Below are 26,807 nucleotides of genomic sequence, written 5' to 3' on the forward strand. Positions count from 1 at the left end.
GAAGTTGCGGCTTCTGAGAGTTTGTGTTGGATTCCAGACGGGACACCGGCTTCGTGTCTGTACAGTCACCTACACCCGGCCTGTGAGTGGTCCGCTGCCCTCATCTGTCTGTCCCACCCGGCAGGCTGCTGTCGTCTATAGCATCGTCTGTCTGTCTCACTCTGTCTCCCAGCCTGTTTCTCTGGGGGTTGTTCAGTCCACAGGTGAATCGTGTGCCTGACCATTTAGTCCGTGGGGGCCGTGTGTGTGCACAGTCCTGTTTAAGCGGGGATCCGGGTGCTGCGAGCGTGGGAAGCTCCTGTTTTGCGCAGTCCCGTGTGAGCGATGACCTGGGTTTGTCCGCTGTCTCGTGTGAGTGTGGGGGTCCCGTGTGTGAGATCCCCTGTATATTTGAACGTCCTGTGTGTCCGCTATCGCTGTCCGGTTGGCGAATCGGTTCAAATTGTGTTGCCTCTCCACAGCTCCGAACGCCGTCGCTTCGGCCATGAGCACAGGCACCTGGGTGGGACCCTGGAGGCCGCACCGACCCAGAGGGCAGATCGCAGCCTATTACAGTAGCCCCGGACCCAAGTACAGGCTGCCGGGATCCACGGGTAGGTGGGCCGTCGGTGAGCCGGTAAACTCGGAACGGAGTGTTCAGTTGAGACCCAGAAAGAGTTTGAGGTGATTGTGTCGTGACGGGGCAGTTTGATAGAGCAGTGTGTGAGCGTATGAAAGACACTTGGACAGGTCCATAGATAGACGCAAGGATAGTGGTGGTTGGGGCAGGTAGGGCTCGTCAGCTGTGTTTGGCAGCTCATCTCGAAGGATAGCTCCTATGGTAAACCTCCGCTGCCTTGCGGCTATACCCACTCATGGGGAAGGCTTCGGGGGTAAATCCCGAGGAAAAATCTGGAGCTGGTCCCTAAGGCAGTTCTTCATTGTCTTCAACGCTGACTGATAACTCCCGTGATGCCGCTGGTTCCAAACTGTATCGGCGTCTGTTGTTCCTTTGGACATCAGCTGGGTGAAGAGGGGGAGCCTGCTGTTTGGCCAACAGCTCGCTCTCCATGTCATACTGCCCGGCGTGTGTATTACATAGACAGCTCGGACGCAACACCCCTGGTCGACCCTGACAACGGAGGCCTTCAGGTAGAGAAGAGTTCGGCACGCAGGCCGTCATCGGTAAGGCCATTGACTATAGGAGTGGGGAAGTTAGGCTGTAGTATACAAGACGTTGGTGAGGCTGCACTTGTACTGTGTACAGATTTGGTCACCCTGTTACAGGAAAGGGGCAACATCGAAAAGGGTAGTGAAAACAGAAGTGCAAGTGTTAGATTTGAATACGGAATAAGGCAGGTGATTTTCTAGCGCAGTTAGAGATCGCAGATACAACGTCGTATGCATCACTGAGCCGTTGCTGAAAGAAAAGCTTAACATCCAAGGATACACATAGTATGGAAAGTACAGGCAGGTAGGCAGAGGGGTGGGTCTTCTGGTAAAAAAAAGAAACCCAGTCCTTAGAAAGAGGTGACAGGATCTGAAAATGTTTAGTCCTTGTGGGTAGAATTAAGAAACTGCAAGGGTGAAAGACCCTGATGGGAGTTATATACAGGCCTCCAAACAATAGCCAGGATGTGGGCAGCGGCGGTGGAGACAGATAGGATAGAGTCTTTTAAGAGACTCCTGGGTAGGCACATGGAGCTTAGAAAAATAAAGGGCTATGGGTAAAGCCTAGGCAGTTCTAAGGTAAGGACATGTTCAGCACAGCATTGTGGGCCAAAGGGCCTGTATTGTGCTGTATGTTTTCTATGTTTCTAAATTATAACAAGAGATGTTAAAAGGAATGTTAAAAGGGCAATGTTAGGATAGTCATAGGGGGAAATTTAATATGCTGGCAGATTGAGAAAATCAGATTGGTACTAGATCTAAAGAGAGTGAATTTGTAGAATGCCCATGAGATGATTTTTAGAACAGCTTGTAACTGAGTCCACAAGAGGAAAGGACATTTTGGTTTGGGTGCTGGTGACTAGTGGTGTTCCACAGGGGTCAATATTGGAATCACTTCTTTTCACATTACCGTATATGTCAACAATTTGATGAAATTGATGGCTTTGTGGTCAAATTTGCAGATGATATAAAGATAGGTGGCAGGGTAGGAAGTTCTGAGGAGACATTGGCAATAGTGAGGCCGGATCTGGAGTATTGTGTACAGTTCTGGTCACCAAATTATAGGAAAGATGTCAACAAAATAGAGAGTACAGAGGAGATTTACTAGAATGTTACCTGGGTTTCAGCACCTAAGTTACAGAGAAAGGTTGAACAAGTTAGGTCTTTATTCTTTGGAGCGTAGAAGGTTGAGGGGGACTTGATAGAGGTATTTAAAATTATGAGGGAGATAGATAGAGTTGATGTGGATAGGCTTTTTCCATTGAGAGTAGGGGAGATTCAAATGAGAGGACATGAGTTGAGAGTTAGGGGGCAAAAGTTTAGGGGTAACACGAGGGAGAACTTCTTTACTCAGAGAGTGGTAGCTGTGTGAAACAAGCTTCCAGTAGAAGTGGTAGAGGCAGGTTCAGTATTGTCATTTAAAGTAAAATTGGATAGGTATATGGACAGGAAAGGAATGGAGGGTTATGGGTTGAGTGCAGTTCAGTGGGACTAGGTGAGAGTAAGCGTTCAGCACGGACTAGAAGGGCCGAGATGGCCCGTTTCCGTGCTGTAATTGTTATATGGTTATATGACAAAGAGGCTACAGAAGGACTTCGACATATTAGGAGAATAGACAAAGAAGTGGCAGATTGGATGTAGTGTCAACAACTGGTTGAGGCCAGCAGGTTTAATGAGTGAGAAAGAATTGTGGTTGAGAACTGGGTTTAAGTAGGTTGCAGGTGATGAGTTGGAAATGAGTGGCAGATGAATATTGTTAGCTGGTGGAGACTGGGAGGAGCCAGCCTGTGCAGGCTTGACAGGAGGGGCATAGTCAGGGTGAAAGCACATGTCTGATTACCAGGGTAGTTGCTAAAAATAAAAATAAGAGGGCTTAGGTTTAAGATCCAAGGTGAGAGATTAAAAGGGAGATCAGGGACAGCTTTTTCACATAAAGGGTGGAGCAGAGTTGGAATGAGCTGGCAAGAATAGTAGCCGAGTAGGCAATATCATGATAGCAGTCCCTACACCACTATCTCCATGTGACTGTTACACAGTGAGTGACCCCCTGAACAGGCCCTACACCCCACCATCTCCATGCGACTGTTACACAGTGAGTGACCCCTGAACAGGCCCTACACCCCACCATCTCCATGCGACTGTTACACAGTGAGTGACCCCCTGAACAGGCCCTACACCCCACCATCTCCATGCGACTGTTACACAGTGAGTGACCCCCTGAACAGGCCCTACACCCCACCATCTCAATGCAACTGTTACACAGTGAGTGACCCCCTGAACAAGCCCTACACCCCACCATCTCAATGCAACTGTTACACAGTGAGTGACCCCTGAACAGGCCCTACACCCCACCATCTCCATGGGACTGTTACACAGTGAGTGACCCCTGAACAGGCCCTACACCCCACCATCTCCATGCGACTGTTACACAGTGAGTGACCCCTGAACAGGCCCTACACCCCACCATCTCCATGCGACTGTTACACAGTGAATGACCCCTGAACAGGCCCTACACCCCACCATCTCCATGTGACTGTTACGCAGTGAGTGACCCCCTGAACAGGCCCTACACCCCACCATCTCCATGCGACTGTTACACAGTGAGTGACCCCCTGAACAGGCCCTACACCCCACCATCTCCATGCGACTGTTACACAGTGAGTGACCCCTGAACAGGCCCTACACCCCACCATCTCCATGCGACTGTTACACAGTGAGTGACCCCTGAACAGGCCCTACGCCCCACCATCTCCATGCGACTGTTACACAGTGAGTGACCCCCTGAACAGGCCCTACACCCCACCATCTCCATGCGACTGTTACACAGTGAGTGACCCCTGAACAGGCCCTACACCCCACCATCTCCATGCGACTGTTACACAGTGAGTGACCCCCTGAACAGGCCCTACACCCCACCATCTCCATGCGACTGTTACACAGTGAGTGACCCCCTGAACAGGCCCTAAACCCCACCATCTCCATGTGACTGTTACACAGTGAGTGACCCCTGAACAGGCCCTAAACTCCACCATCTCCATGCGACTGTTACACAGTGAGTGACCCCCTGAACAGGCCCTACACCCCACCATCTCCATGCGACTGTTACACAGTGAGTGACCCCCTGAACAGGCCCTACACCCCACCATCTCCATGCGACTGTTACACAGTGAGTGACCCCCTGAACAGGCCCTAAACCCCACCATCTCCATGCGACTATTACACAGTGAGTGACATTCTCACCTCTCTCCCCTTCCCGCACTCTCCAGTTCTGGAAGCCCCCCACCAACCCCACGGTCAGTGACCCTCCCTGTTACGTTCCAGGTTTCGAACAGCACGACACGACCAAGTTCCGATCTCCGGCATACAGTTTTGGTGTTCCTCATGCCCGCCTGACAGTGGACAGCTCCCCAGGGCCAACGTACCTCATCCCCTCCTTGCTCACCAGGAGGGGTAGGGACGGCACCCCTGCCTACTCCCTCTACAGCCGCCCCAAGGAGATCCGCTCCTTCCAGACGCCGGGACCAGGTAAGCAGACTGCAGGGAAGGGGGAACACTGGCTTACTGGCTCTCACTGGTCAGTTGATGACACTGGGTCAGTGAGGGTTCACTGGATGTCACTGTGACAGTGAGGGTCACTTGGTGTCACTGGGTCAATGGGGGTCACTATCACTGGGGGCCAATTTGTCACTGTGTCACTGGGTCAGTGGGAGTCACTTTGACACTGGGTGTCACTGGGGGCCAATTTGTCACTGTGTCACTGGGTCAGTGGGAGTCACTTTGACACTGGGTGTCACTGGGGGCCAATTTGTCACTGTGTCACTGGGTCAGTGGGGGTTACAGGGTACCATTGGGTCCTAGTGGGGATTACTGGGTGTCATTGAGTACCGCTGGATCAGTGGGGGTCACTTTGTCACTAGGTGTCACTGGGTCAGTGGGGGTTACTGGGTTTCACTGGGTACCGCTGGATCAGTGGGGGTCACTTTGTCACTAGGTGTCACTGGGTCAGTGGGGGTTACTGGGTTTCACTGGGTACCGCTGGGTCAGTGGGGGGTCACTTTGCCACTAGGTGTCACTGGGTCAGTGGGGGTTACTGGGTTTCACTGGGTACCACTGGGTCTCAGTGGGGATTACTGGGTGTCACTGGGTACCGCTGTGTCAGTGGGGGGTCACTTTGCCACTAGGTGTCACTGGGTCAGTGGAGTTACAGTGGGTACCGCTGGGTCAGCCCCACCACCCACTTTGTTTCCCCAAAACTCACCCACATTCAGGTCACAACTGCTCACCCTCACAGACAGTCCCTCACCTTGCACTCGCTCCATTCCCTCTCCAGCTGCCCCTGCTCTGACCACATCCTCACTCCATATGTGTGTTCCTGTGCAGGAGCCTATGCCCCCGAGAGCTCGGGACGTTCAGCCTACTCCGCAACCCCTGCATTCTCCATCGCTGGGAGAACCAAAGGCTTCAGGACTGACCTGTCACCGGGTAGGTGTTCATTTGCTCTTAACTTGCGCAATAATCTTATCGAATGCCCTCTGAAAATCCAAATACATCATCTGGATACCATTCACACACTGGCTTGGTACTTTGTCAAAAACTAAAGAACTAGTCGAACCTGATCCCTTCTCAGGGAGCAATGTTTACTCAACATGACCACATTGTTTGAGTGTCCTGTTCCACTTCTCCGATGACGGACAGCACATACAATGGAATGCCAGGTTGTGTTAATTTGACCAAACATTCCCTTTGCCTGAATGGGGACATTTCACCTGTGGTTTTCTATTCAGCCGTCTGAAGGAGCAGCCACTGTGTACGCTGCCTCCGTGGCCACCAGTCCGTTATCTCACGGGTTTTGAATCCTAATTCAATAGGTGCCAGAGGCTTATCAGTTGTGGTCTAATTGGTTCTGGAACATTTTACTTCTGTGACAGGGGTTTTAACAGATTTGCTCATTGTCTTTCACCTTGCTTACTCCCTGCTGTTACTGTGAACATAAGTACAAAGTGCTTGTTCAGTGATTTTGTCACTTCCTCATCCTGCTCTCTGTTTGGGGGTTCAAAGGAGCAACATTTGCCGCTTGCAACCTTCTTGTTCTCGCTCATATTCTATTTGTCCTTTGATCAATGTTCCAATCTGATCTTTTTGCTTTGTAAAATCCTCCTGATTCTTTCACACTCATATGCCAACAATGACAAGGCTGGTCTCTAGAATCTGAGGAATCTACTCTTTCACTTTGCATTTTAACTCTGTGGAGTTTCCACTATCTTCAATCAATTCTGTGCAGTGATTAGAAAGGGCATCAAAGGTTAAGGGGGGAATGCTGGAAAATAGCAAGCAGACTCGTTGGGCTGAATGGCCTAATTCTGCTATTATTCTTATGGTCCTTTGGGCTCCTTGCAGGCCCTGCAGCCTACCTCCTGCCTTCTGTGCTGGGTCCAAACATTGTCACCAAAGCTTCTTCTGCCAACTTTTCTCTGAGTGGACGAAGCAAGACCGGCAGTTTCCATGAAGACTTACAGAAGGTAACTTCTCTCACACACACTTGGGTGGCAGTTCCAACAGCTGGGAGTGTCGCAATTGTTACTGGTACAGAGATGTGGCTTCAAACCCCACCACATGGCTGGAGAATTCAATCTTACATAATTTATAAAGCCTGCAAGCTGCTTTTCAGTGCAGATCACTGTAAACACTTTCCCAGTTCACAGATCCCTCTGTCTGGCTCCATCTTGGACAATGACTCCCATCCACTCCATAATGTACTGGTTAGGCACAGGAGTACATTCAGCCAGAGACTCATTCCACCGAGATGTAACACTGAGCATCATAGGAAGTCATTTCTGCCTGTGGCCATCAAACTTGACAACTCCTCCCTCGGAGTGTCAGACACCCTGAGCCAATAGGCTGGTCCTGGACTAATTTCCATTTGGCATTATTATTTAATTATTTATGGTTTTATATTGCTATATTTCTACACTATTCTTGGTTGGTGCAACTGTAATGAAACCCAATTTCCCTCGGGATCAATAAAGTATGTCTGTCTGTCTGTCAGGCCATCAATCGCTCCTCGTACAATAAGTCTTTAAATCCTGGAATCACTCTCATGATCCTCCTCGGAACCCTCTCTAATGCCAGCACGTGCTTTCTTAAATAAGGGGCCCAAACCTGTTCATAATACTTCGAGGCCTCACCAGTGCTTTATAAAGCCTCAGCATTATATTGTGCTTTTCTAAGACTATAAGGTATAGGAGCAGAACTAGGAAATTTGGCCCATCGAGTCTGCTCCACCATTTCATCATGACTGATCCAATTTTCCTTTTAGCCCCAATCTCCTGCCTTCTCCCCATATCCCTTTATGTTCTGTCCAATGAAGTATCTAACATCCACTGCCTTAAATATACATAAAGTCGGTCTCCAAAGATGCCCATGGCAAAGAATTCCACAGATCAACAACTCTCTGGCTAAAGAAATTCCTCCCCTTTTCCGTTCTAAAAGGACATCCCTCTATTCTGAGGCTGTGTCCTCTGGTCTTAGACTTTTCCACCATAGGAAACGTCCTCTCCACATCCACTCTTTCAAGGCCTTACACCACTCAATAGGTTTCAATGAGGTCACCGCTTGGTCTTCACTGTGGAAGACACTAGCGGTATGGTGGAAGTTCCAGATGTCAGAGGTCATGAAGAAGTTACCATTACTAGAGAGAAGGTTCTTGGGAAACTGAAAGGTAAGTCACCTGGATCTGAATTTCAATGAATACAAACCCAGAGCCATCAAACGCTGTTCATATGACAAGCCATTCAATCCTGGAATCATTTTTGTGAACAGTTTCAGCACATCCTTTTTAAGATAAGGGGCCTAAATCTTCTCACAATTCTCCAAGTGAGGCCTCACCAGTGCTTTATAAAGTCTCAACATTACATCCGTACTTTTATATTCTTGTCTTCTTGAAATGAACACTAACATCGCATTTGCCTTCCTCACCACAGACCCAACCTGAAAATTAACCTTTAGGGAATCCTTCACTAGGACTCTCAAGTCCCTTTGCACCTCAGTTCTTTGTATTTTCTCTCCATTTAAAAAAATTGTCAACTCTTTCATTTCTTCTACCAAAATAAATGACCATACACTTCCCAAAACATATTCCATCTGTCATTTCTTTACACATTCTCCTAATCTGTTTAAGTCCATCTGTAGCCTCTCTACTTCCTCAAAACTACCTGCCCCTCCACCTATCTTCATTTCACCTGCAAACTTTGCAACAAAGCCATCAATTCCATCATCCAAATCATTGACCTACAACATAAAAAAGAATTGGTCCCAACACAGATGCCTGTGGATCAGCGCTAGTCACCAGCAGCCAGCCTGAAAAGGTTCACTTTATTCTCACTCTCTGCCAACTACCAATCAGCCACTGTTTTATCCATGCCAGAATCTTTCTTGTAATACCATGGGCTTGTAGCTTGTTAAGCAGCCTCTTAGTCAAAAGCCTTCAGGACTTTTTTTTCCAATCCTGCTGAAGGGACTCAGCCCAAAAACATCGACTATACTCTTTTCCATAGATGCTGTCTGGCTTGCTGAGTTACTCCAGCATTTTGTGTGTGTGGTTCTTTTGTCTGTCCTGCTTGTTATTTCTTCAAAGAATTCCAAGAGATTTGTCAGGCAGGATTTTCCCTTGAGGAAACCATGCTGACTGTGGCCTATTTTATCATGTGCCTTCAAGTACCCTAAAACCACATCCTTAACAATCAACTCCAACATCTTCCCAACCACTGAGGTCAGACTAACTGGCCTATTGTTTCCTTTCTTCTGCCTCTCTCCCTTCTTGAAGAGTGGAGTGACATTTGCAATTTTCCAGTCTTCTGGAACCATTCCAGAACCTGGTGATTCTTGAAAAATCATTACTAATGCCTGCACAATCTCTTCAGCCATCTCTTTCAGAATCCTGGGGTGAACACCATCTGGTCCAGGTGACTAACCTTCAGGTCTTTCAGTTTTCCAAGAATCTTTTTCCTGGTAATGGCAACTTCACACACTTCTTCCCCCCCAACACCTGGAACTTCTACCATGCTGCTAGAGTCTTCCACAGTGAAGACTGATGCAAAATAATATTTCAGTTCATCCGCCATTTTCTTGTCCCCCATTACTAGCTTTGCAGCATCGTTTTCCAGAGGTCCATATCTACTCTTGCCTCTCCTTTACAATTTATGTAGCTGAAGAAACTTTTGTTATCCTCTTTAATATTTATGGCATTAGGCCCTGGATCGGTGGGTTGACAGTCACTCTTTATGGAAGGACTGAGTTCATGCGGCTGCTCTCCTCGTAGGCAGTGAAAAGATGTTTCTCATATTCTGAGATTTATGTGATTATTTATATCGGTTTCCCTCAGTTTTCAGTGTTTTCTTTCTTGTGGTTGATTGGTGGTTGGGTGGGTGATTTGTTAATTTTTTGTGTGTGTGGTGGGAAGGTGGTTGGGGATTTGGTGCTGTTCTTCTCTGTGAGTCAGGGGGCCTGGGATTGTTATGTGCAGAGGATCATTGATTGTTATTGTGGCTGTTTTTTGCTGTGGATAGTGGTTTGGGGTTTGCAAGTTTTGTTTCTTTTACATGCCAATTGGGGGGGGGGGTTGTTGATTTATACATGCATACTTTGACAATGAAATGAACCTTTGAACATTCATATTCCATCTTTACCTTCTTAATGACTTTTTTGTTGCCTATGTTGGTTTTTAAAGGCTTCCCAGTCCTCTGACTTCCTACTAATTTTTGCTCTATTATATGCCCTCTCTTTGGCAATTATATTCTATTCCTCTTGAAAAGAATGCTAACATTGCATTTGCCTTCCTCACCACCGACTAAATCTGCAAATTAACCTTTATCAAATCCTGCATGACTCTCAAGTTCCTTTGCACCTCAAATTTTTGAATTCTCTTCATTTAGCAAATTGTCTATGCTTTTATTCCTTAAACCAAAGTGCATGACCATACACTTCCCGACACTATTCCATCTACCACTTCTTTGCCCATTCTCCTACTCTGTCTAAAACCTTCTTTAGCCTCTTTGCTTCCTCAAAACTACTCGTCCCTCCAACTGTTTTTGTATTATCTGCAAACTTGGCCACAAGGCCATCAAGCCATCAGAAGGTCCAGAGGAGGTTCACAAGAATTATTCTGGGAATGAAAGGGTTAATATATGAGTAGCATTTGATGACTCTATGCCTGTACTGACTGGAGTTTAGAAGAATGATGGGGGAATTTCATTGAAACCTATTGAATATTGAAGGGCTTAAATAGGGTGGATGTGGAGAGGATGTTTCCTATAGTGGGTGAGTTCAGGACCAGAGGATGCAGCCTCAGAACAGAGGGGTGTCCATTTAGAAAAGGGATGAGGAGGAATTTCTTTAGCTAGAGGCTGGTGAATCTGTGGAATTTATTATCACATTGCTGTGGAGACCAAGTTACTGGGTAAGTTTAGAGAGTGATAGATTCTTGATTAGCCAAGGTGTCAAAGATTACGGGCAGCCACTAAGAGAATGGAATTGAGAGGGGTAATAAATCAGCCATAATAGAATGGCGGAGCAGACACGATGGTCTGAATGGCCTAATTCTGGCCCTGTGTTCTGTGGTGTTATGAATTATGTAACTGCATATATTCACTTATTTGTCACTTGCTGAGAGATAGTGTGCCAAGGATATAGCACTATTCCGCTGCCTTTGTCCTGATGGCTGAGGATGTGAGTTTGGAAGGTGCTGAGGGACTAAGCTGGGCATGTAGTTGCAGTGTACACTGTGTGCCGGTGTGGGAAGGGGGAGGGGTGCTAATCCAGTGGGCTAATGTTATCCAGGCAGGCGACCATGGTGCCATTGAGTCTTTAGGGTAGCTAGTGAGAGTGTTTCTTGTTGGAGGTGGTCATGGGCAAGCCCTCAGGAGGGTTTTGAATAGGGCAAACACTGGGAGTTTGGGTGCCAGCAACTTTTTGCATTACCATGTTGTTTTGTTCCCTCAGACCCCAGGACCAGGAGCATACAGAGTCACCGACACCAGTGTGTACAAGCAGAAACCTCCTCAGTTCAGTATCTTAGGTCGGAACCAGTTGCCCGGTGATTCAACAAGAAAACCGGGACCTGGCAGTCACAGTCCGGAAAAGGTAATGGAAAACTTACAGGAGCTGAGTGGTGATCGCACTTTCACCAGTGCAGTGCTACCCAAATCAGAAGCTTCATAAGTCCTGTTCACCTCCAGCTCCAATGCTCCCTCACTATCTCCCCTTGGCCAATACCCTAGCAGGGAAGACAGTGGAACAAAAATGGCAGGTATTTCTGGAAATAATGCAGAAGGTGCAGGATCGGTTCATTCCAAAGAGGAAGAAAGATCCTAAGGGGAGTAAGGGGCGGCCGTGGCTGACGAGGGAAGTAAAGGGCAGTATAAAAATAAAAGAGAAGAAGTATAACATAGCAAAGATGAGTGGGAAACCGGAGGACTGGGAAGCTTTTAAAGAGCAACAGAAGATAACAAAAAAGGCAATACGCCAAGAAAAAATGAGGTACGAAAGTAAACTAGCCAAGAATATAAAGGAGCAAAAAAATTCACATTCACATTTTGCTATGTGAATAGCAAAAAAAAGATAAGACCAAAATTGGGCCATTGAAGGCAGAAACGGGTGAATTTATTATGGGGAACAAGGAAATGGCAGATGAGTTGTACAGGTACTTTGGATCTGTCTTCACTAGGGAAGACACAAACAATCTCCCAGATGTAATAGTGGCCAAAGGAACTAGGGTAAAGGATGAACTGAAGGAAATTTATATTAGGCAAGAAACGGTGTTGGATAGACTGTTGAGTCTGAAGGCTGATAAGTCCCCGGGACCTGATGGTCTGCATCTCAGGGTACTTAAAGAGGTGGCTCTAGAAATTGTGGACGCATTGGTAATCATTTTCCAATGTTCTATAGATTCAGGAACAATTCCTGCTGATTGGAGGATGGCTAATGTTGTCCCACTTTTCAAGAAAGGAGGGAGAGAGAAAACAGGGAATTATAGACCGGTTAGCCTGACGTCAGTGGTGGGAAAGATACTGGAGTCAATTATAAAAGAGGAAATTACGACACATTTGGATAGCAGTAGAAGGATCAGTCTGAGTCAGCATGGATTTATGAAGGGAAAATCATGCTTGACTAATCTGGAGCTTTTTGAGGATGTAACTATGAAAATGGACAAGGGAGAGCCAGTGGATGTAGTGTACCTGGACTTCCAGAAAGCTTTTGATAAAGTCCCACATAGGAGATTAGTGGGCAAAATTAGGGCACATGGTATTGGGGGCAGAGTACTGAGATGGATTGAAAATTGGCTGGCTGACAGGAAACAAAGAGTAGTGATTAACGGGTCCCTTTCGGAATGGCAGGCTGTGACCAGTGGGGTACCGCAAGGTTCGGTGCTGGGACCGCAGCTGTTTACAATATACATTAATGATTTAGATGAAGCGATTAAAAGTAACATTAGCAAATTTGCTGATGACACAAAGCTGGGTGGCAGTGTGAAATGTCAGGAGGATGTTATGAGAATGCAGGGTGACTTGGACAGGTTGGGTGAGTGGGCAAATGTATGGCAGATGCAGTTTAATGTGGATAAATGTGAGGTTATCCACTTTGGTGGCAAGAACAGGAAGGCAGATTACTATCTAAATTGAGTCAAGTTCGGAAAAGGGGAAGTACAACGAGATCTAGGTGTTCTTGTACATCAGTCAATGAAAGCAAGCATGCAGGTACAGCAGGCAGTGAAGAAAGCTAATGGCATGCTGGCTTTTATAACAAGAGGAATTGAGTATAGGAGTAAAGAGGTCCTTCTGCAGCTGTACAGGGCCCTGGTGAGACCCCACCTGGAGTATTGTGTGCAGTTTTGGTCTCCAAATTTGAGGAAGGACATTCTTGCTATTGAGGGAGTGCAGCATAGGTTCACAAGGTTAATTCCCGGAATGGCGGGACTGTCATATGTTGAAAGATTGGAGTGACTGAGCTTGTATACACTGGAATTTAGGATGAGAGGGGATCTAATTGAAACATATAAGATTATTAAGGGATTGGACACACTGGAGGCAGGAAGCATGTTCCCGCTGATGGGTGAGTCCAGAACTAGAGGCCGCAGTTTAAGAATAAGGGGTAGGCCATTTAGAACAGAGATGCGGAAAAACTTTTTCACCCAGAGAGTGGTGGATATGTGGAATGCTCTGCCCCAGAAGGCATGGAGGCCAAGTCTCTGGATGCATTCAAGAGAGAGTTAGATAGAGCTCTTATAGATAGCGGGGTCAAGGGATATGGGGAGAGGGCAGGAACGGGGTACTGATTGTGTATGATCAGCCATGATCACAGTGAATGGCGGTGCTGGCTAGAAGGGCCGAATGGCCTACTCCTGCACCTACTGTCTATTGTCTAATATCCTGCCTTCAAGTTTGAAGTTTAGTTGTCACTCAACTATACATGAATATAGCCAAACACAGTTCCAGATGTCAGGGGGCATGAAGTGTTGGAAGTTACCATTATTGGAGAGAAGGCTCTTAGGAAACTGAAAGGTCTTTGAGGAAAGAGAATATAGAGAGGCTTTGAGGAAAGAGAAGCAGAATAAAGGGTGTAAAGGTAGTAAGGTAGAAGGGCTAAAGTGTGTGTACTTCAATGCAAGAAGCATCAGGAACAAAGGTGATGAACTGAGAGCTTGGATACATACATGGAATTATGATGTAGTGGCCATTACAGAGACTTGGCTGGCACCAGGGCAGGAATAGATTCTCAATATTCCTGGATTTCAGTGCTTTAAAAGGGATAGAGATGGGGGAAAGGGGGGGAGGGGTGGCATTACTGGTCAAGGATACTATTACAGCTGCAGAAAGGGTGGGTAATGTAGCAGGATCCTCTTTTGAGTCAGTATGGGTGGAAGTCAGGAACAGGAAGGGAGCAGTTACTCTACTGGGGTATTCTATAGGCCCCCTGGAAGCAGCAGAGATACTGAGGAGCAGATTGGGAGGCAGATTTTGGAAAGGTGCAAAAATAACAGGGTTGTTATCATTGGTGACTTTAACTTCCCTAATATTGATTGGCACTTGATTAGTTCCAAGGGTTTAGATGGAGCAGAGTTTGTTCAGTGTGTCCATGATGGATTCCTGTCACAGTATGTTGACAGGCCGACTAGGGGGATCTAGTATTAGGTAACGAACCGGGTCAGGTCACAGATCTGTCAGTGGGTGAGCATCTGGGGGACAGTGATCACCACTCCCTGACCTTTAGCATTATCATGGAAAAGGATAGAATCAGAGAGGACAGGAAATTTTTTAATTGGGGAAGGGCAAATTATGAGGCTATAAGGCTAGAACTTGCGGGTGTGAATTGGGATGATGTTTTTGCAGGGAAATGTACTATGGACATGTGGTCGATGTTTAAGGATCTCTTGCAGGATGTTAGGGATAAATTTGTCCTGGTGAGGAAGATAAAGAATGGTAGGGTGAAGGAAACATGGGTGACAAGTGAGGTGGAAAATCTAGTCAGGTGGAAGAAGACAGCATACATGAAGTTTAGGAAGCAAGGATCAGATGGGTCTATTGAGGAATATAGGGTAGCAAGAAAGGAGCAAGAAGGGGGCATGAGAAGGCTTTGGCGAGTAGGGTAAAGGAAAACCCCAAGGTATTCTTCAATTATGTGAAGAACAAAAGGATGACAGGAGTGAAGGTAGGACCGATTAGAGATAAAAGTGGGAAGATGTGCCTGGAGAAAATGGGAAGATGTGGAAGTGAGCGAGGTCCTCAATGAATACTTCTCTTTGGTATTCACCAATGAGAGGGAACTTGATGACGGTGAGGACAATATGAGTGAGGTTGATGTTCTGGAGCATGTTGATATTAAGGGAGAGGAGGTGTTGGAGTTGTTAAAATACATTAGGACGGATAAGTCCCCGGGGCCTGATGGAATATTCCCCAGTCTGCTTCATGAGGCAAGGGAAGAGATTGCTGAGCCTCTGGCTACGATCTTTTTGTCCTCGTTGTCCATGGGAATGGTACCGGAGGATTGGAGGGAGGCAAATGTTGTCCCCTTGTTCAAAAAAGGTAGTAGGGATAGTCCGGGTAATTGTAGACAAGTGAGCCTTACGTCTGTGGTGGGAAAGCTGTTGGAAAAGATTCTTAGAGATAGGATCTATGGGCATTTAGAGAATCATAGTCTGATCAGGGACAGTCAGCATGGCTCTGTGAAGGGCAGATCGTGTCTAACAAGTCTGATAGAGTTCTTTGAGGAGGTGACTGGGCATATAGATGAGGGTAGTGCAGTGGATGTGATCTACATGGATTTTAGTAAGGCATTTGACAAGGTTCCACACGGTAGGCTTGTTCAGAAAGTCAGAAGGCATGGGATCCAGGGAAGTTTGGCCAGGTGGATTCAGAATTGGCTTGCCTGCAGAAGGCAGAGGGTCGTGGTGGAGGGAGTACATTCAGATTGGAGGGTTGTGACTGGTGGTGTCCCACAAGGATCTGTTCTGGGACCTCTACTTTTTGTGATTTTTATTAACGACCTGGATGTGGGGGTAGAAGGGTGGATTGGCAAGTTTGTAGACAATACAAAGATTGGTGGTGTTGTAGATAGTGTAGAGGATTGTCGAAGATTGCAGAGAGACATTGATAAGATGCAGAAGTGGGCTGAGAAGTGGCAGATGAAGTTCAACCCGGAGAAGTGTGAGGTGGTACACTTTGGAAGGACAAACTTCAAGGCAGAGTACAATAGTAAATGGCAGGGTACTTGGGAGGAGCTTTGTCTTAAATATATCCGATGACCTAGTCTCCACAGATGCCTATGGTAATAAATTCTGTAAATTCACTACCCTCTGGCTAAAGAAATTACTCCACATTTCTATTTTAAATGGACACCCCTCTATCCTGAGGCTATGCCTCTTGTCCTAGACTCTCCACCATGGGAAACATCCTTTCCACATCTACTCTGACTCGGCCTTCCAACATTTGAAAAGTTTCAATGAGATGCCCCCTCATCCTTTTAAATTCCAGCAAGTATGGACCCAGCGATATCAAATATTCCTCATATGATAGCCTTTTCATTCCTGGAATCATCCTTGTGAACCATCTCTGGACCCTCTCCAAAGCCAGCGCATCTTTTCTGAGATGAGGAGCCCAAAACTGTTCACAATACTCAAGGTGAGGCCTCACCAGTGCCTTATAAAGCCTCAGCATCACATCACTGCTCTTGTATTCTAGACCTTTTGAAATGAATGCTAACATTGTGTTTGCCTTCCTCACCACCGACTCTACCTGGAAGTTAACCTTTAGGTTTTCTGCACAAGGACTTTGCATCTCAGATTTTTAGATTTTCTCCCTATTTAAAAAATAGCCTGCATATTTATTTCTTCCAACAAAGTGCATGACCATGCATTTTCCAACATTGTATTTCATCTACCATTTACTTGCCCATTCTCCTAATCTGTCTAAGTCCTTCTGCAGCCTACCAGTTTCCTCAACACTACTTGCCCCTCCACCAATCTTCGTATCATCTGCAAACTTGGCAACAAAGCCATCTATTCCATCATCTAAATCTTTGATATACAGCATAAAAAGAAGCGGTTCTAACACCGACCCTACGGAACACCATTAGTCACTGATAGTCATACAGAAAATTATCCTTTTATTCCCACTCGCTGCCTCCTACCAATCAGCCAATGCTCTAACCAGGTCAGTAACTTTCCTGTAATACCATGGGCTCTTCACTTGTGTGGCATGTGTGGCACCTTGTCAAATGACTTCAGCATGGGTTTTTTTAAAGGGAAAACCTTCCCTGACAAATCTCTTGAAATTCTTTGAAGAAATAACAAGCAGGTTAGACAAAAGAGAATCGGTTGATGTTGTGTACTTGGATTATCAGAAGGCCTATGACAAGGTGTTGCACACGAGGATGTTTAACAAGATAAGAGCCATGGAAAGATACATGCATGGATAAAGCATTGGCTGATTGGCATGTGACAAAGAGTCTGAGTAAAGACAGCCTTTTGTGATTGTCTGCCAGTAACTAATGGTGTTGTGCAGCGGTCAGTGTTGAGGTTGTTCATTTCACGCTGTACGTCAATGATGCAGATGACAAAATTTATGGATTTGTGGCCAGGTTTGCAGATGATATGACGATCGGTGGAGGGGTAGGTCGTATTGAGGAAGCAGAGAGGACTTGGACAGATTAGGAGAATGGACAAAGAAGTAAAAAATGGAATAAAGTGTTGGGAAATGTATGGTCATGCACTTTGGTAGATGGAAAAAAAGTACAGAGTATTTTCTAAACGGAGAGAAAATTTAAAAATCTGAGGTACAAAGGGACTTGGAAATCTTCATGGAGGATTTTCTGAAGGTTGAGTCAGTGATGAGGAAGGCAAATGAGATGTTAGCATTCATTACAACAGGACTAGAATGTAAAAGCAGGGATATAATGTTGAGGTATAACACACCGGTGAGGCTTCACTTGGAGTATTGTGAGCAGTTTTGGGCCCCTTATCTTAGAAAGGATGTGCTGAAACTGGAGAGGTTTCAAAAGAGGTTCATGAAAGTTATTCCAGGATGGAAAGACTGAACATATAAGGAGTACACGAGTGAATCTGCAGATGCTGGAAATAAATAAAAACACAAAATGCTGTCTGGCCTGCTGAGTTCTGCCAGCATTTTGAGTTTTTACATATAAGGAGTGTTTGATGGCTCTGGGCCTGAACTCACTGGAATTTAAAAGAATATTGAGGGGGATTTCATTGAAACCATCAAATGTTGAAAGGCCTAGATGTTTCCTATAGTTCAGTAGACTAGGGACAGAGGGCAGAACCTCAGAATAGGAAGACGTCCACTTAGAACGGGAGTTAAAGAAGAATTTATTTAGCCAGATGGTGATGAATCTGTGGAATACGTTGCTACAGGTGGCTGTGGAGGCCACGTCATTGGGTGTAGTTAGGGTGGAGGTTGATAAATTCTTGATGTCAGGATGTGAAAGGTTATGGGGAGAAGGCAGGAGAATGGGGATAATTGGGAAATGAATCAGCCATGGTTAAATAGTGGAGCAGACTCAATGGGCTGCATGGCTTAATTCTGCTAATTTGTCTTATGGTTTTAAAGATTAGTTTTATTTATCACATGTCCTTTGAAACATACAGTGAAATGCTGTGTTTGTCTCACTGACCAGCAAAGTCCAAGGATTTGCTGGGGGCAGTCTGCAAGTGTCGCTACACTTATGGCATCAACATCACATGCCCACAACTTACTAGCCTTGACCCGCATGTCTTTGGAATGTGGGAGAATACTGGAGCACCCAGTAACAGAGAAAATGTACAAACGAGTTTCATTAGCAGCAATCGAATCTTGATTTTCCAGTCATGGCACTGTAGCGCATTACAGTAACTGCTGTATTACTATGCCATCCTCTCTGTCTTCCAGGATCAATTTCAATTGTGATACAAACTGAGAAGACTGGTGAGACTATGCAGTTCATTGTTCCATAACAAAGTTTCACGTAGTATCAATTCAGAAGGGCAGGTCCTGTTTGACAAACTTCCTGGAGTTCTTTGAGGACATAATGAGTGCAGTGGATAGAGGAGAACAGGAGGGTGTCATATACTTGGATTTCCAGAAGGCGTTCAATAAGGTGCCACACAAGAGACTTATAAATAAGATACGGATGCATGGAATCGGAAGAAGTGTATTGGCATTTAGTGAGGTTTCTTCACTAAATGTATTTAAGATACAGTTAAATAGGTTTTTACATAGTAAGGGAATTAAGGGTTATGGGGAAAAGGCAAGTAGATGGAGCTGAGTTTACAGACAGATCAGCCATGATCTTATTGAATGGCAGGGCAGGCTCGATGGGCTGGATGGCCTACTCCTGCTCCTATTTCTTATGTTCTTATGATGATAGCAAGTGTAGGAAGCCAGAGTCCAAAAGGTTTGTGGGAGAAGTGCAAGGAGGCAGAGTCTGAAAGGTTTGTGTGGGATTGGGATGGAGAATTACAGCGAGAGACAACTGGAAGCTGAAGATAACCATTGGCCATAACAGAAATGTTCTGCAAAGAGGTCACCTGATTGGTGTTAGGGTTTTGCAGTGCAGAAGAGACCACACTGTGAGCACAGAGAGCAGCATAGAGAACTGGCTGAGGTGTAAACACTGCTTTCTGAAGCCTTTGTTGGTTGAGGTCGACCATGGATGTTATGTCCTAGCTGTCTACATATATGCAAGCCAAGGCAGAACGATAAGGAGAACAAGTTGTTGCCCATGCAGCAGGCTCCCCTCTCCATGCAGCTGATAATCCAAAGGAATGGCAGGGACTGATACAGTTTGGTACCTACAGCATCACAGGAGTTGGCAGTCAGCATTGAACTCAACGTAGGACTGCCTTAGGGGTTCCAGCTCCAGATTTTTCCCTTGGGGTTTACTCCTGAAGCCTGCCCCATGAGTGAGTATAGCTGCAAGGCAGTGAAGGTTTGAGATGAGAGTATTCCTTCTCCAACATGAGCTGCCAGCCACATTTGATGAGCCTCATCTGCCCGGAAAACACTGCTTTACTGGGAAACCTTTGCTCTCTGAGCAATGAAAAGGGAAGAGAAAAAAGTGGCGGGTGTTGTATCACCTGCAGCTGCAGGGTCTGGGGTAACACTGCATATGAAGACACGTGTGTTGCCATGAGCGGTAGCATGGGTGTTGGAGGTAGAAAAGTGAGTGGCAGAGGGAATAGCGAAAGTGAAAGGAGAGGACGGCGAGGACTGGTGGGGTGGAAAGTGAGGACCAGGGGACCCTTTTTGCACACCGTGGTTCTTTGTGAGAAAGGGAAGAACTGCCTGAAGTTGAGCACACAGGGATGACATCTTTGTCAACTTTCAGAGGTTTAGGTAGGTACATGCATGGGAGGGGTATGAAGGACTATGGTCCAGCATGAGTCAATAGAACTAGGTAAAATAACTGTTTGGCACAGACTAGATGGGCTGAACAGCCCTTTCCTGCACTGTAATGATCTATGACTCTATATGGGATATGTGGTCTTTTGATGGGTGGAGGCACTAACATCTCTCCTGAGATGAAGACTGAGGTGAACTACATTATAGTAACAGGAGGAGGGGAGTTGGCAGCAGTGGTGAGGAGCCTTTTCAGTACAGAAAGCAGCATCAATACAATCATTGGTGCTGAGAAAACCAAGTGGGGTCTACCTGCATTCTTACGAACAACCTCTGAGTTGGAGGGAAGTTAGTGGAAATTGAGAAGTTGGTGAATGTGGGAACAAGTTTTGTCACTGAGAGATGGTGACTGATGGGTCATGTCCTCAAGGGACACAGGCCTTCCTGGTGTGTAGTGGAGGAACTAGGAATTCATGGTAAAACCAGCCAGCTGGGACCATAAAAGAAGACATTGTTAGTGTGGTGGAGGCTGTTTGTTGGGTGAAGGTAGAAGGACATTAATTGTTGGACAAACAGTGTGAAATGTCGTGACTGCCACCTGGCTAGTGATTTGAGGAATAGGAGGTAGATTTAAGCTGTGCCGTCAGAGATGACGACACTGGAGGGAGAGGTCAGAGACTCTTTGGAGACAGTCACCTGATATTTGGGGATGGTCCCTAGTGTAAGGTGGTGTCAAAGAGCTATCATTCAGCCTCTGCAAGGTCAAAGTCAGTTCATCAAAACACGAGCCCAACATTGTAATCTAGAGCAGTGAAAAGGAAAATGCACATCACTTGAGAGGCAGGAGCCGTGTATCAGCCATTTCTATCTCTTAAGGACGTTACTGATGTTGAGTGTTGGTCCTTGATCTCAGGTTTCAGGTGTGGACCTGAGGACAGTTAGGGGAGCAGTGACACATGCAGAAATAAAATCAACCAGAAATTATGCCCTGGAATGATGGGAGCAGAAGTCCTGCTCACCTGGACATCCTCACATCCAGTGCCCTGTTACCTCGACACTGCTGCCACCTCCCCTTACTGAACTGGCTCTGATGTGGTGTTGTGCAGTGGCATGCACTGAGAGCGAAGGTTTGTGTGGTAACATGCACACTTTGTTGGATGTGTCTCAGGTGGATCAGCTGACTCCTCAGTCCGGCTGGGCTGATGATCAATTCTGACACTGTGATCACAATATTTTTAATTTACCCAGAAATTGCTCTCTTCTCATTGCTACCATCAAGGAGGAGGTACAAGAGCCTGAGGACACACACTTAACATTTTAAGCTTCTCTTCCATCAGATTTCTAAATGGACAGTGAACATTACCCCACTTTTTTTGCTCTCTATTTGTACTATTTGTTTTAATTTTTATATATACTGTATATTTCTTATTGTAACTTATAGTCTGTTTATTATTATGTATTGGAATGTACGGTTGCTGCAAAACAACAAATTTCACGAAATATGCCGGTGAGATGAAACCTGATTCTGAAAGCACAGAAACACAAAGTGCGGAAGGAACTTGGCAGGCCAGGCAGTATCTATGGAGGGGAATTAACAGATGACGTTTCAGGCTGAGATATTAAACATAATTCTAATTCTGAAATTGCTTTTCAATGTGAGGATGGATTGAAGAGAAAAGCTATTTTTGAACTAATTTTCCTTTTTGATCACATTTATCTGGATGAAATTAAATTGATCAGTCTCCTTCTGTCTCTCTACAGGTTGTAGTCAACCGCAATGTAGCTCCTGCCTTCTCCTTTGGTGTCAAGCATTCAGAATATGTGGCACCAGTAATCATTGATGCTGTGTAATATCGCCAGCTCATACTGAAGGAAATGCTTCCAGCTACTCCTGACTCCTTCCCTTGGAAATATTCTGAATCAGTTTTGAAATCAGTGCATGTGCGAAGCCTGGCAGGTGGTGAAAAAAACAGTCAGGCGTTGCACAGGAATGAATAACGGTACAAATTCCTGAAGAGATCAAAACTTTCACTGTATTTTTGATGGTTTTAGTTGAAGGTCCAGCTTGGACAAACATCATCAAAACATCCCTGGCTCACAAACAAAGGTAGCAAGAGTGAAACAAACAACAATTAGAAATCTATTTTTACCCAGTCCTTACATACTGCAATCATCAATACTTTACATTTTGTACTGGTCACTTTGCACGTTCAAGGTCTTAATCTCAAACAGTCTAGACTCCAACTGCAGGAGGTGGTCATTCTCGGACAAGAACCAGTTTCAGGGCAACATTCAATGCTGGGTCAGGGCCTCTACATAAGTTCGTCAGGGTCTGCACCTTCCATTCCCCATGGACCGTTCCTCAGGGTCTGCACCTTCCATTTCTTAGGGTCTGCACCTTCCATTCCCCATGGTCAGTTCCTCAGGGTCTGCAACTTCCATTTCTTAGGGTCTGCACCTTCCATTCCCCATGGTCAGTTCCTCAGGGTCTGCACCTTCCATTTCTTAGGGTCTGCACCTTCCATTCCCCATGGTCAGTTCCTCAGGGTCTGCACCTTCCATTTCTTAGGGTCTGCACCTTCCATTCCCCATGGTCAGTTCCTCAGGGTCTGCATCTTCCATTTATTAGGGTCTGCACCTTCCATTCCCCATGGTCAGTTCCTCAGGGTCTGCACCTTCCATTTCTTAGGGTCTGCACCTTCCATTCCCCATGGTCAGTTCCTCAGGGTCTGCACCTTCCATTTATTAGGGTCTGCACCTTCCATTCCCCATGGTCAGTTCCTCAGGGTCTGCACCTTCCATTTATTAGGGTCTGCACCTTCCATTCCCCATGGTCCATTCCGCAGGGTCTGCACCTTCCATTCCCCATGGTCAGTTCCTCAGGGTCTGCACCTTCCATTCCCCATGGTCCATTCTGCAGAGTCTGCACCTTCCATTCCCCATGGTCTGTTTCTCAGGGTCTGCACCATCCATTTCTTAGGGTCTGCACCTTCCATTCCCCATGGTCCATTCCGCAGGGTCTGCACCTTCCATTCCCCATGGTCCGTTTCTCAGGGTCTGCACCTTCCATTCCCCATGGTCCATTCCGCAGGGTCTGCACCTTCCATTCCCCATGGTCTGTTTCTCAGGGTCTGCACCATCCATTTCTTAGGGTCTGCACCTTCCATTCCCCATGGTCCGTTCCGCAGGGTCTGCACCTTGCATTCTTCAAGGTACATTCCCCAGGGTCTGCTCCTTCCTTTCCCCACAATCAATGAAGCAGGGTTTTTTCCTGAGGCTCTTCACCTTCTGTTCCTCAGTGTCTGTATCTTCTTTCCCCCATGACTGTTCCCAGGTCTATCACCTGGTGTTGGTTCCTCAGAGTCCAAATTTTGCATACTCTAATGTCCATCTCCAGGCACCATTTCTCGGCATCTGTCCCCAGAGTCTGCACATTCTGTGGTGTTGGAAAGGCTATCAAGCACAGTCAGCTCTAGGGTATATTGAGCTGTACCTGACAATTATAACCATATAACAATTACAGTACGGAAACAGGCCATCTCGGCCCTTCTAGTCCATGCCGAACGCTTACTCTCACCTAGTCCCACTGACCCGCACTCAGCCCATAACCCTCCATTCCTTTCCTGTCCATATACCTATCCAATTTTACTTTAAATGACAATACCAAACCTGCCTCTACCACTTCTACTGGAAGCTCGTTCCACACAGCTACCACTCTCTGAGTAAAGACATTCCCCCTCATGTTACCCTTAAACTTTTGCCCCCTAACTCTCAACTCATGTCCTCTTGTTTGAATCTCCCCTACTCTCAATGGAAAAAGCCTATCCACATCAACTCTGTCTATCCCCCTCATAATTTTAAATACCTCTATCAAGTCCCCCCTCAACCTTCAACGCTCCAAAGAATAAAGACCTAACTTGTTCAACCTTTCCCTGTAACTTAGGTGCTGAAACCCAGGTAACATTCTAGTAAATCTTCTCTGTAATCTCTCTATTTTGTTGACATCTTTCCTATAATTCGGTGACCAGAACTGTACACAATACTTCAGATCCGGCCTTACCAATGCCTTGTACAATTTTAACATTACATCCCAACTCCTATACTCAATGCTCTGATTTATAAAGGCCAACATACCAAAAGCTTTCTTCACCACCCTATCCACATGAGATTCCACCTTCAGGGAACTATGCACCATTATTCCTAGATCACTCTGTTCTACTGCATTCTTCAAAGCCCTACCATTTACTATGTATGTCCTATTTGGACTATTCCTACCAAAATGTAGCACCTCACACTTATCAGCATTAAACTCCATCTGCCATTGTTCAGCCCACTCTTCTAACTGGCCCAAATCTCTCTGCAAACTTTGAAAACCTACTTCATTATCCACAATGCCACCTACCTTAGTATCATCTGCATACTTACTAATCCAATTTACCACCCCATCATCCAGATCATTAATGTATATGACAAACAACATTGGACCCAGTACAGATTATCACCTATTGCATCCACCACTCTGGTAAATTTCAAGTTCACAGGTAACCTGCCGTTGTAGATCACACACCAGTAACATTGTTACTGGGAATTCAACAACTAGTTGTGCGGGAACATTGTATTGTCAGTGCAATTTCTCAAACTGTTCATTAAACCATCCTCCATCTTATTCCCTTGTTTAATAATTACCATGTGGGTGTGAAGGATTTAAAGGATTGCAACTCACTCTGAGAGGTAAAGCAGGTGAATTCAGAGTATTGACTGGCATGAGATTGGAATTATGCCTTTGCACTGTCCTGCTACTGCAAAACAAAAACATTCATGACATACAATCTCCCAGAGGAACATAGCAGATTGAGCAGCATCTGTGAGGGAAAGAAATCGTCACCAATTAGGGTCAAACCATCATCAGAACTGTGGGTGGGGAAGAGGATGGGGAATGGGGCTACATGGCCCGGAAGAGGAGACAGGGTGTATGGTGGAGATAAGGATCTACAGAAGGTGGGGGTGAAGGGAGAAAGGGTATACACAGGAGAGGGGAGACGGGTATAAGGTGAGGTGGGGAGATGGTGGTGATGGGGATGTGCTGTGGGGAGTTCGGAGGGGGAGAGGGTATACAGTGGTGGGAATGCACAGTGGGGAGGGAGGAGGGGAGAGGAGAGGGATATACAGTGATGGGGATGCACAGTGGGGAGAGGGTATACATTGGGGAGGGGATGTACAGTATAGAGGGTGGAGGAGGAGAGGGTATATGCTGGGGAGGAGAGATGGGGATTGAATTGACTTTATTTCTTACATCCTTCACATACATGAGGAATAAAAATCTTTATGTTGCGTCTCCGTCTACATGTGCAATTTATATTAATTTGTATTAAATAGTATGTACAAGAAGACAGTCAATATAGCACAGAAACACAATTGTATTGCATGAATTATTCAGTCTGATGGCCTGGTGGACGAAGCTGTCCCAGAGACTGTTGGTTCTGGCTTTTATGCTGCGGTACCATTTCCCGGATGGTAGCAGCTGGAACCGTTTGTGGTTGGTGTGACTCAGGTCACCAATGATACTTCTAGCCCTTTTTACACGCCTCTCTTATAACTGTCCTGAATAGTGGGAAGTTCACCACTACAGATGCACTGGGCTTGTCCACACCACTCTCTGCAGAGTACTGCGATTGAGGGAGGTACAGTTCCCATACCAGGCAGTGATGCAGCCAGTCAAGATGCCCTCAGTTGTGGCCCTGTAGAAAGTTTTTAGGGTTTGGGAGGCCATAACAAACATCTTCAACCATATGAGGTGAAAGAGGCGTTGTGCCTTTTTCACCACACAGTTGGTATGTACAGACCATGTGAGATCCTTGGTGATGTGTATACTGAGGAACTTAAAGCTGCTCACTTTCTCAACCCCAGATCCATTGATGTCAATAGGGGTTAACCTGTCTCCTTTCCTCCTGTACTCCACAACCAACTCCTTTGTTTTTGTGACATTGAGGGAGAGGTTGTTTTCTTGACACCACTGTGTCAGGGTGATGACTTCTCTCTGTAGCCTGTCTTGTTGTTATTTGAGAAAAGACCAATCAATGTAGTATTATCAGCAAATTTAATTAGCAGATTGGAGCTGTGGGTGGCGACACAGTCACGGGTATACAGAGAGTAAAGGAGGGGGCTTAGGACACTGCCCTGAGGGGCTTCTGTGTTGAAGGGCAGAGGTGAGGGAGCCCACTCTTAACACCTGCCACATGTTGGGGAGGGGAGATGGGGGTTATATGTTGACGGGAGACGGGGCTATACAATGTGGAGGGGTGAAGGGTATATGGTGGGGATGGGGATGTACAGTAGGGAGGGTGGAGGGGGAGAGTGTATGAGGTGGGGATGGGAATCAGGTATATGTTGGGAAGGGAGATGGGTATACAGTAATGGGGATATATAGTAGGGAGAGTGGAGGGGAGGGTATATGTTGGGGAGGGGAGATGGGGTACAGTGCCTATTAAAAGTATTCACATCCCTTTGAATTTTCGTGTTTTATTGTTTTACAACATTGAATTACAGTGGATTTAATTTGGCTTTTTTTTGACACTCATCAACAGAAAAAGACTCCTGTCAAAGTGAAAACAGATCTCTACAAAATGATCGAAATTGATTATAAATATAAAACATAAGATAATTGATTGTATAAGTATTCACTCCCTTCAAGTCAGTATTTAGTAGATGCACCTTGGGCAACAATTACAGCCTTGAGTCAGATCTCTATCAGCTTTGCACATCTGGAGACTGCAAGTT

The 26,807-nt window shown here is 45.9% G+C and overlaps 1 protein-coding gene across 1 annotated transcript; it reads left to right on the forward strand.

The window, feature by feature from the left end:
- Positions 1-275: 275 nt before the first annotated feature.
- On the forward strand, positions 276-25,337 carry LOC140729778 (ciliary microtubule associated protein 1A-like). The gene is made up of 8 exons (XM_073049984.1): positions 276-351; positions 462-593; positions 4,471-4,674; positions 5,530-5,631; positions 6,547-6,668; positions 11,146-11,286; positions 21,792-25,080; positions 25,259-25,337. The coding sequence occupies exons 2-7, from the start codon at positions 485-487 to the stop codon at positions 21,879-21,881; spliced, it is 768 nt and encodes a 255-aa protein (XP_072906085.1). The 5' UTR covers positions 276-351; positions 462-484; the 3' UTR covers positions 21,882-25,080; positions 25,259-25,337.
- The last annotated feature ends 1,470 nt before the right edge of the window (positions 25,338-26,807 follow it).

Source organism: Hemitrygon akajei, chromosome 6 (assembly GCF_048418815.1).
Source record: "Hemitrygon akajei chromosome 6, sHemAka1.3, whole genome shotgun sequence".
Taxonomy (NCBI): domain Eukaryota; kingdom Metazoa; phylum Chordata; class Chondrichthyes; order Myliobatiformes; family Dasyatidae; genus Hemitrygon; species Hemitrygon akajei.

Bases quoted from the DNA above. Each gene is read 5' to 3' on its own strand.
- LOC140729778 (XM_073049984.1), top strand. From the start codon at position 485: ATGAGCACAGGCACCTGGGTGGGACCCTGGAGGCCGCACCGACCCAGA. The intron at 594-4,470 runs GTAGGTGGGCCG...GTTACGTTCCAG, and splicing joins CAGGCTGCCGGGATCCACGG to GTTTCGAACAGCACGACACG. The intron at 11,287-21,791 runs GTAATGGAAAAC...GTCTCTCTACAG, and splicing joins GCAGTCACAGTCCGGAAAAG to GTTGTAGTCAACCGCAATGT.